Source organism: Sorghum bicolor, chromosome 4 (genome assembly GCF_000003195.3).
Source record: "Sorghum bicolor cultivar BTx623 chromosome 4, Sorghum_bicolor_NCBIv3, whole genome shotgun sequence".
Classification (NCBI taxonomy): Eukaryota; Viridiplantae; Streptophyta; class Magnoliopsida; order Poales; family Poaceae; genus Sorghum; species Sorghum bicolor.
Genome location: NC_012873.2, coordinates 5,288,296 through 5,298,575, shown reverse-complemented (window position 1 = coordinate 5,298,575; position 10,280 = coordinate 5,288,296). Strand labels below are relative to the sequence as shown.

The 10,280-nt window shown below is 45.0% G+C and overlaps 2 protein-coding genes across 3 annotated transcripts; one reads left to right on the top strand and one right to left on the bottom strand.

The window, feature by feature from the left end:
* On the top strand, window positions 1,135–4,226 carry LOC8077626 (chorismate mutase 2). Of its 2 annotated transcripts, XM_021460463.1 has the most exons (6): window positions 1,135–1,209; window positions 1,299–1,669; window positions 2,539–2,625; window positions 2,713–2,856; window positions 2,967–3,059; window positions 3,652–4,226. In XM_021460463.1, exons 1-6 carry the CDS (start codon window positions 1,146–1,148, stop codon window positions 3,886–3,888), a joined length of 996 nt encoding a protein of 331 aa, XP_021316138.1. In that variant the 5' UTR covers window positions 1,135–1,145; the 3' UTR covers window positions 3,889–4,226. The 2 variants fall into 2 exon arrangements, with proteins under 2 accessions (XP_021316138.1, XP_002453406.2); XM_002453361.2 differs by having other exon boundaries at window positions 1,199–1,669.
* Window positions 7,842–9,705, bottom strand: LOC8077625 (probable N-acetyltransferase HLS1). Its single transcript, XM_021458918.1, has 3 exons — window positions 9,264–9,705; window positions 8,967–9,136; window positions 7,842–8,799 (listed from the first exon to the last, which is right to left on the bottom strand). The coding sequence occupies exons 1-3, from the start codon at window positions 9,558–9,560 to the stop codon at window positions 7,935–7,937; spliced, it is 1,332 nt and encodes a 443-aa protein (XP_021314593.1). The 5' UTR covers window positions 9,561–9,705; the 3' UTR covers window positions 7,842–7,934.

Here is a 10,280-nt window from a genome sequence, read left to right as displayed (position 1 = left end):
CTACTTTCATCCATTTTGAAAAGTATAGAGTTAAAAACTAGAAACGAACTAAGGTACTGAGAAAATTATACTACATGAAAGTAATGGCTTCTAAAAAACAACTTTAAGTTCTATCTATTTGGTTGTCATTCTATTATTTTTGTAACAAAAGTACATTTCATTGTCGTTCTATATTTTTTGCAGCAAAAGCACTCTCACAAGTCACAAGTTCACCAAACACAACATATACTGACATCATGCCATTTTTTCCTTCTTTGTCTATCTATTTGGATGTAGAACACTTTTTTATATTTTTCTCTACACACACTTTTCAACATATGTATGTTATTTCCCTATTGTTCTTATTCATTTTCGGTAGACAATTTTCTTTGGGACTCATTTTCAAGCCTATTAGGTAGCACTCCTGGAGCCGCTCCTAGAGCAGTTTAGCGGCTTCACCAACCAAACAGGATATGGGGCGTCCGGTTATTCTGCGAATCACGCTCTCTAGAGCTAAAATCCTCCAAGGCATCCCAAAAAATGGCTTCACCCAGCTCCTCCATCCGAGTGCATGGGCCCTCCCCAAACTTCCCTTCATCAAGGCGTGCGAGACAGGGCGGTCGACAGGGAGTCGTGCGGGGGATGAAGTCGTCAAGTTTGGAATCGTGAAATAAGGCGAAGTTGCGGCGAACAGTGCTGGAGTCCGGGGGGAGGGGGAGAGGGAGGAACTAACGGCGAGGAGAAACAATGACCAAAGTTGGAGAGAGATGGGTGGGAGCAGTGACAAGAGCACAGGGAGGGACGTCGAGGAAGAGTCGAAGTCGGACAAGAGCTGAACTGATGGGACAAGGAGGGCAGAGTCTGAAAGAGGTGGGTGTGGCACTAGAGACGAATACACGAGGTTAGAGGAACTCATAAGGTCGAATGAAGAGGATAAGGATAAATAAAAAGATAAAAATAAATAAATAAATAAATAAAAAGAAAAAAGGGCATTATGATATTTTACTATCTTTATCACGAGAATCTGTTTTACTAAAAGTTTTCTTAAAATAGTTTTATCTCCACCAGCTAAGCTAAGAAAAACTACTCCACCGTTAAAGCAGTATATCAAACACGTTTTTCACACCTGTCTTCTAGGAATGGATCAGCAGAACAATTGCCATTTTATGTGGACGACTCTGTTCAGTCGGTTTCCGCACTCGGGCCGTCGTGTACGCACTGCACTTGGAGGTGAGCAAATTGGTCATCTTGGGCCCCAATGGCCACTCAAACCATTTCCACCAACGGTCTGGACCGTGGACTGACCACACTACTCGCAGTCCGCGTCAACACCACTGCAACCACCACCGTGCCGGAGGCCCAAATCACGCGCCTTTCCCCGCTGCAACCCGGCACCTGGAAGCCACCCGCAGTTCACGCTTGGCTGACGGCCGACCCGACCCTCAATCGTCGTAGCCCTCCCTCCGGCTCCGATCCATTACTCGCCATGGACGCGGCGGGCGGCGAGCAGCTGAGCCTGGCCGCGGTGCGCGATGCGCTGGTCCGGCTGGAGGACTCCGTGGTGTTCGCGCTCATCGAGCGCGCCCGGCATCCGCGGAACGCGCCGGCCTACGCGCCCGCCGCCGGCGGCGGCGGAGGATATTCGCTCGTGGAGTTCTTCGTCCGGGAAGCAGAGGCCCTCAACGCGAAGGCAAGCTTCTTCCTTTTCATGCCTCGCTTGTTCGTCTTTATACGCCGGCCGCGGCGCAAAGGCCCGACCCTGATGGCCCGGCCGTCAGTTTTCTCTGTTGTTAAGACTTGTATTGCCTTGCCTGGTTGAGGAACTATGCGGACGAGGCCAAATCACTGCGCTCTCAAGTTCTTGGTCAGTCTGAACCTGTCGTTTGTTACTGTGAACGTGGTCTCTGATTGGGTTTGGAATTCAGCTGAAATGTACATGCTGCAGTTGTTGCCATTGGCAGATTACCTATTTTTGTCTTGTGAAATGCTTAATTTAGGTTTGATCTAACTGGTAAAGCAAATCGTTGTAGAACTTCAGTACTCTAGGATTGAAATAGTTTTTTTTTTAAAAAAAAAAATTATGTTCACATTATATGCAGTTATGGCACTTGGTGAAATCCAGATCTTATCAGGGTAGAGATGGATTTTGGTTCTTTGAGCACCCTTGGCACTTCTCTACATAGCTTTCCACTGTGTGTTGATTCGAAGAACTGAATCCTGTCTCTATTTGTTTGTGTCAATTTCAGTTGGCATGCAAAAATAAAATGTACTTCCTATTATTTATCTAACTGAATAACTAATATGATCAATCATTGTTTACTGATATTTCACCAGACGCGAATGTCAAAACATTGATTTAAGTGCTTACAAAATGTTCTTACCCAAGCTGAATAGCACAGAGGCTACTGGTGGTATTACTGCACAGACACTGCAACGATAACCTTTCTGTGCTATCTCCTTCATAATCTCATTACATGTGTGAATTTTCATATACTGCAATAGTTTCACATTCTTGTGCAATCTCATACACAATCTCAATACAATCGTGAATTCTCATAGGCTGGACATTATCAAAAGCCAGAAGATGTTCCATTCTTCCCTCAAGATCTTCCCTCGCCTCTCTTTCCTACCAAGCCTTCCCCAAAGGTGCACATCATCAGGCATTAACCTTGCAATATCAAGAACTGATAATAATAATTGCTGAGATCTGAACTTCAATTGCTTTTTTATTAGGCTTTGCACCCTTTTGCTTTGTTGGTCACTGTGAATGATGCAATATGGAAAATGTATTTTGATGAATTGCTCCCATTATTCACTGTTGATGGTGATGATGGTAACTATGCACAAACAGTTGCACTGGATTTTGCGTGTCTGCAGGTATGAGTTCTATGCTAGAATTTCCTTAACTGCAGGAACAAATGCAAACTGCCAGCCTTTTACTTTGAAATTATTTTATGCCTGTAACATACAAGGTTCGTTTCTTGTAGGTTCTATCACAAAGAATTCATATTGGTAAATATGTTGCTGAGGTCAAGTTCAAAGATGCTCCTCAAGATTATAGTCGATTAATAAAAGCAAAGGTCAATCTACTGAACATCTCATTCTCTTCCTCCTCAAATTACCTTATAGGGTTGGTAGGTTTGGTGGTACTATGTATAGCAATATAAGAAATGTTTGGTGTTCCCAAGGGCTACACATATTGGTGCACCTTGATAGTTGAAGTTCAACTAAGAAATCAACTTAATTTCCTTCAAGTGGGTAGCTTTGTATTTGTATGTTATATATTTTATATGCTACTAAGGTACTCTGGGCCTGTTTAGATCCCAAATCTTTACATCCCAAAACTTTTGGCTGTAAACTTTACATTCAAATAGGTGTTTAGATGCTTCCCAAATTTTTGGTCTGCAAGACACATGACACGGGTCCCTAAGCAAGCTTACACAGTTTTGGGGCTCCAAGGTCCCAAATTCCAAATCTTTACAGCCAAGTTTTACAAGCCCCTGTTTAGATCCATTCTTCCAAAAAGTGCTCATTTCTCCAAAAGTTTTGGCTGTTTGGCTGCATCTAAACAAGGCCTCTGTCACACTACCACATCTCAGTCTGCTTTGAATGTGCTTTAGACATAAGCTCCAGAACATGAACCATTTATGCTTTATCTCACTGTCAATTCAGGACAGCAATTCTTTGATGGATCTGCTGACATTCAAGGCTGTGGAAGAGAAGGTTAAGAAGAGAGTAGAGAAGAAGGCCAGGACCTTCGGGCAGAACGTCACCTTGGAGGACAATGCCACTGCCAGTGACAGCGAATGCAAGGTCAATCCTAAAGTGCTCTCCAAGCTGTATGATCAGTGGGTAATGCCACTGACCAAGGACGTCGAAGTCGAGTATCTCCTGCGCCGCCTCGACTGATCACCGATTAGCTGTAGCTGCAAATTTTATGTATGCGTGGTTTTCAGTTTGTTGTGCCCATGCCTTTATTGCTTTATCTTTAAAACTCAACTACGACTCTTCGAGAGAATATTACCAGGATCTGGACTTCGTCTGTCTCATCCTGCCTGACCATCATCTTCATGAGTGTGTCACCCATGATATGGAATGTAGTCCAGCTGACCAGCTGCTTCCATGTTATCTTTAAGCGCCTGTTGTTCATCTGGAAGTGGCTGGCAACACAGTAGGGCACCAATTCTCTGGTTCAGAAACGTATATGTTTCTTGCTTACCTGACAAATACTAAGCAAAATAGTTACAGCTTTGACATGTACAATCAATAATTTGGTTCCCTTGTGGTGGTCAGTTAACTAGTCCAAGCTGATTATTACGGGCCTTTGTTGACAGTAAAATTGGGGGAAATAGGCAATACTGTCAAGCTGAAAAAACTTCAGAGTAGGTCCCAATGTTGAATCGTGCAAGGCATTATATAGGCACACCCATACAATTTATGCTTTAGTTTTACATCAACCGAATGTAATGGACGCTTTGTCAATTGTTTGCGTACGTAATTAAGCCTGCTTTCGCTTGCCTTCCTAGTGAAATGGGTACATTTGTGATGTGTCATGAATGAAACTGAGCTGCTGGGTCTCCACTGCCTCTTTTAACATCCTTACTACAGATCCTCGCAGTGTTACTTCTCATGATATGGAATGGAAAGTTCCTCTTCACGATGACAGTACTTTGTTTTCTGCCCCTTTGTATGAAAAAGGGTGCATCATTTGGCAGTACACCGTTTGAGTCACTATCCTATCTAGTGTATCAGCTGAGCCTACATGGCCTGAAGATGTACTGGAGAAAGTTTTATCTGTAGGTATTTATAGTTCGATTGTTATTATGGAACTAATTCATGAAAAACTCATACGCAATAGCTAACATCTATGACAAATAATATAGGGAGATTTTCATGATCATTGACTTGGGTTCTATCTCCTCAATGGAATACACGTGAAGTCGTGTTCTAGAAAAAAACTTGGGTTCTATCTCTGATAAACGAGAAGAAGCTTGTGGCATCACCGCCATTTCTTGTCAGAGAGGAAGTTCAGAAGAGTAATTAGTTGAAAATGCTCGGGAAAATCTTGAGTTTAGCAAATTTTCATGATTTTTTTTTCTGTGGTTTCTTTTGTAACTCTGCTGTTTGAACTTATCTTCAGTTTGAAACTTGAATCGGTAAGATTCTATAGACGAGTTTGGTTATTTTGACTGATATTTTTGCAGTTCCTTGAACCACAAGCTGATAAAATTCCAATGGCTAAACTAAGTACCGATGAGGAGTACCAAGGCAGATCTGGTCCCAATTCCTATTATTATGTCTACTGTGTGAAGTACCTAATTCCTAATAATAATGAACGAAGTTGAAAGACATTGTGGCATGTGCAAGTGCAACAGCCATCCTTTGAGCCAACTGAGGCAAGTAGTTGGCTGCATGCACATGCCTATTTTTGTTGAATTGGCTATCCTTGTCATATTTTTGGGCAAGTAACAAGAAGGAATGAGATCTAACACATTGTTTGAAAGTTCCTCTTCTCAGCTGTTGCCATCTAGTCCACCTCACTCCTCAGCAAGGTGCAATATTACTTGTTATTTGAAAGTGTATCTGTTTATGAATCGAACCTTATTGGACATGATGTGTGGGCAGGGAGTCAAAACTGCTATAGTCTTGCCAGTGCTCCTAAGCAATCAGATATAAAGTGGATCAAAATAAACATGTGTGATTACTGTATTCTTGTGGATCTTTCACTTTCCAAAAAAAGCAACCTGATATCTTTTTGGTCTCCGGGAATGATTTGAAGTGTATTTCTTATCCATCACTGGTGCTTATTCTTCACCAGTAAATTACTATTTCAGATTATTTGGAGCGCGTTTCTTATTCTTCATTGCTGATTAGTCTTCATCAGTAAATTATTATTTCAGGGATTAGTATCTGTGCCAATTGGAGTGCGCAAAATAAAATTTTGTGATTAGTCTTCACCAATAAAATGATAAATTACTATTGATATATTAATATCTATGCCATTGAAATGTGCAAAATAAAGTTTTCGATTGCAGGATACTATTCACTGACTGATATTTTTGCTTGTTGTTAGCTTTTCTTTGTTCTTTTATTCTTTCTAGGCTTGTTATATTATTACTAGCCATTTTTTTCTCTTTTATTTGGGTACATTCCTTATGCAAGGCGACCTAAAAGCAGATTGTTGTTTTGTCTAACTTATTTATTTGTTCCCTTTGTAACATGTTCTATTCGGTTTTGCTTAAGTGGTTCACTAACTGATTGGACTGATATTTTGCTTATCCTCGTCCAATTGCAGTTCTTGTCAGATATAGTTGCATAGTGTCTTTTAAGCAGATTGGACTGCTTATGCATATTCTTGTCCACATTACTCTTTATTAGATGGGGCCAACTCGCATATTTATTCTCAGTCTGCACATGACAGCCAGCAACAGATATGCTTCTGTCTTTAATTTGTGGCCTCCTATCTAGGGAGGTTCTTTAGACGAAGAGAAATGCAAGGAATGTTCTGTTCATAGTTTGAAAAAATTACACAGCAGATGTATGACATAAACAATTGCACTTTTTCTCGGTGCACATAGAATATCTTCAGTTTTGTTCTGTTTGAACTTGGAAAAAATGAACAGCGAATGCATGTAAGTTGGCATTGATAGCTGTATGTCATTCTTATTGTCCCAGTAGGAAAATGCATTTCAGAATCAAATTCCAGTGTCACTTGCAAATTGTACTATTTTGCAATTTTATGTATTTCTGCCCTCTGTACATATTTGTTACTTATTTGTAAAAAAATATTTGTTATCACCAAACAAATAGTTTGATTGCTATATCATAATGTCCAACGTTTCTGTTTCAGGTTTTGGAGAACCTAAGGATACTGAGGTAGTACATGGATAAAATTGCTCTTCTTTTGTTTCTTAGCTGTTTCTATTCTGAGAGCCCAGAACGTAAGTCTTAGTATAAATTTCACGTAGGGCCTCGCCGTGGCCAGTGGCTCGAAGAAGGTACGCACTGTCTGCACTCGCAGCATTGGTGCAAAAGGCAATTAGTATTCGAGCCCCTTTATATGCTATCTGGGGTTGGTCGCGACATTATCTCGAAATCAGCACTTTCCTTTGTGAGCTGCATTGAACTGGACCCATCAAGTTGCTGCATATATAGAAAAAGCCTTTCATTTTCAACATTCAGAGATTTGATCTACGATTTGTGCCAGATGTGATCTTGTGGAAACAAGAGATTACTATGATACAGCAAGTACAAAACTCCTTTCAAAGTTTCAGTACCTTGATTTACGTTTGTTCGATGGTCAGTGGATATGGACCTTATAAATTATTCAAGGGAACTATTGATTGTAATGGGTATGTTTGGTATATGGCTCTGGTTCTAGCTCCAACAACAGCTTCGGTGGATGAGACGTACCAAATACCTTAGGAGAAGGAGCTGTTTTTTTTTTGGCATGCAAGAGGAGCATGAGCCGTTTTTTATGTAGAAATCGGAATGCAATTTGTGGCTTCTCCCTCCAACTCCCTTTTGTAGTACTTATCACTCAAATTCACGCTGGTTGCGTGGTCGATGCTGCTTTGACTCAGTTCATGTAAACCATATAATATAAACAAATAAACTTTATTCACTTTCAAATTTGATTGAATAACTGTGCTAGAATGAGCTATGATTCATTTTGCTATACAAAAGAGACCCCAAGTGCAGCATGTCCAGTGTTCTGGCCCTTGAATGCATATCTTGAAGAGATAGATGGCCAATTCACTTAAAAAAATGACCACCGACTGCTCTTCAGAAGTTCAGAGTTTCAGAACCAATCATACTTGGGTGCAAGAGCAAGCTGCAAGAAGCAAATCCAATTTTTCGTATCGACGTGCAACATCATGTCCATGTATAATGTATGTATATGATGTATATACAGGGTCTTCAAAAAATCAAAACTTGTTCGCATTGGGCCCACGTCAGAACTCCCGGGGGTCCACGAACAGGACGTTGGGCGGCGGCGACGTCGTCCAGTCGTCGTCGTCGTTGCCAGCATTGTCACCGACGGTGGAAGCACCGAGCTTCTTGATACACCAGACGTCCTCGTCGCACGAGAACTTGGGCCAGTGCGGCACCACGGCCTTGGCCGGGTCGTCAGGCCCGAGGTCGGCCGCCAGGACGGCGCACGCGGGGTTCTTGCGCGCGACGTTGTGCGCGTGCCGGCAGAGCGAGCGGAGGAGCGCCGGGCCCTCCGGTCCGGACATGCGGAGGCCGTACATGAGGTAGGTCCCGAACGGGCGGAAGATGTCGGGGACGGAGGGCACCTGCAGCCACGGCGCGTGGCGGTCGAGCGCGCGCGCCGCGGCCAGGGACGCGCGGAGGAGCGTGGGCGCGCCGCCGACGCGGAGGCGGAGGGAGCGCGTGGCGTCCCAGACGCTGAGCAGCGCGAACGACGGCGTCCGGGCCGGGTCCTCGTCGGGTCCGCCGCCGCCGCGCTGGATGGCGAGGTACGTGCCGAGGGTGAGCTTGTGGTTGAGCAGGGCCGGGAGGTCGGCGGGGAGGAACTCGGCGGCCGAGGGCGGGAGCAGCGCGGCGTAGGCGGCCGCGGCGAGCGGCGGGGGCAGGCGCAGCACGCGGTGCGCCCGCGGGATGCGCACCCGGTGGCGGTGCACGGGGTGGCCCAGGAACACCGGCCGCCGGAACGGCGCGTACGCGAAGCGGCCGGTGAAGAGCGCGAGCGACGCGGCGTTGGACTCGGTGGTGGCCATGGTGGCGTACGCCGCGCCGCGCGCCGCGCACCACGACTCGGCGCGCCGGACCAGCTCCGTCGCGACCCCGAGGCGCCTGCACAACAACGGAGACGACGAAAGGCGACTGTCAGCGCACTGACCCCACGTGGTGGTGGTTGCTCGCACTCGCATTGCAGCTTTGCTCGCGCAATGTGTCAGCATCTGATGATTTGTGTACAGTGATTAACTCGGGTTAATTGCTTTAGTTGTTTAATTAATCACCTGTGGGAAGGGGACACCCTGAGGCCCAGAAGGCATGCCACCTTGACGAACTGCTTCGAGCTGCTGCTGCTGCTGCTGCTGAGGCTTTGCTTCTTCTTTCCTCTGCTTACCATCCTGGTGCACGCCTTGATCACTCCGACGACCTCATCTTCCTCACCGTACTCAGCAACCTGCACAAATCAAGCACGCTCGATCATGAGCATCACTACCATGCCGGAGGCACGCGAGGTCAGACTGAAAGCGTCAATGGCGCCCGGCGGCTGGCCGGGTGCATGAGCTGTGGCATAGTAAAATTACCAGCATGACGTTGTCCGGCGCATGGCGCACCCGGGCAAACGGGTCGCCGATCTGCTCGACGTAGAGCGACATGCCTTTCTTCTTGCTCTTCTTCTTGCTGCTGCACCTCGTCGTCGTCTTCGCTGCGCCGCCGCCATCATGGTCGGCCACAGGGTCAGAGCCTTGGTCGTCGCCCGATAGGCCGACCTGGCACAGACGCTCGAGCTCCTCCACAGTCCTGAGGTCTCTCTCCACGTCAAACTCCCTCACTCTTATCATCGTCTTCTTCATCGGCTCTGCTTCGTCCATCACCCCCATACCTCTCTACCACTTTCTTGCTAATAACTCAGTTATGGTGATCTCTTTCTCTCTGCTGTTTTTTTTTCAGTAGATTGAGCAAAGCAAACACAACTACAAGCAAAGCTTCTTGAAAGCTCTTGCTGAGTGCTTCTTCCTCCTCTTCTCACTTGGGAGGGAAGGAGCTGGGCATTTATACAAGTAGGCAGAGAGAGAGAGAGAGAGAGCGCTTAGGAGGCTGGGGTATGTGGGGCCAGGAGAAAATAATAGTAGTGATCAGTGGATGACATGCAAGGGGGGAAAAACAATGTTGCCGTTGTATAATAGATTTGTGAGCTTGATTTGATCAATACTTCAATAGTATAGGGAAAAAAAACAAGTGATGTGAGTATGATGGCAAACCCAACATAAACATGGCATAGAATATGTCTCTGTGCTTATCTAATAATGTAGGACCAGTTCCTAGCCATCTCTCACATCTCTCTGCAGTTCTATGTCCTCTACTCCTGTGTATAGCTGTCCTTAACCACTACTCCTTAATTACGAGTGTTAAGAAAATGGGGCCTAGCTAGTAATTAGGAACCGTGGCCAATTAGCTAGATATAGATGCAATATTGTTGTTACCGAAGTCACGCATATGCAGCTAGCTATGGATTATGCTGCCAAGCTAGCTACTCTGTGTTGAAACATAGTAGGAACACTACTATCTTTAAATAAGTGAGATTCTAACTCTGTTTTCTA

What these genes read in the sequence shown, in the direction of transcription:
- LOC8077626 (XM_021460463.1), top strand. Translation starts at nt 1,146, where the DNA reads ATGTGGACGACTCTGTTCAGTCGGTTTCCGCACTCGGGCCGTCGTGTA. An exon ending in CTACCAAGCCTTCCCCAAAG is followed by an intron (nt 2,626 to 2,712) that starts GTGCACATCATC and finishes CTTTTTTATTAG; the next exon opens with GCTTTGCACCCTTTTGCTTT. An exon ending in GTCGATTAATAAAAGCAAAG is followed by an intron (nt 3,060 to 3,651) that starts GTCAATCTACTG and finishes CTGTCAATTCAG; the next exon opens with GACAGCAATTCTTTGATGGA.
- LOC8077625 (XM_021458918.1), bottom strand. Translation starts at nt 9,560, where the DNA reads ATGGGGGTGATGGACGAAGCAGAGCCGATGAAGAAGACGATGATAAGA. An exon ending in CGCCGGACAACGTCATGCTG is followed by an intron (nt 9,137 to 9,263) that starts GTAATTTTACTA and finishes TGATTTGTGCAG; the next exon opens with GTTGCTGAGTACGGTGAGGA. An exon ending in AGGGTGTCCCCTTCCCACAG is followed by an intron (nt 8,800 to 8,966) that starts GTGATTAATTAA and finishes GTTGTTGTGCAG; the next exon opens with GCGCCTCGGGGTCGCGACGG.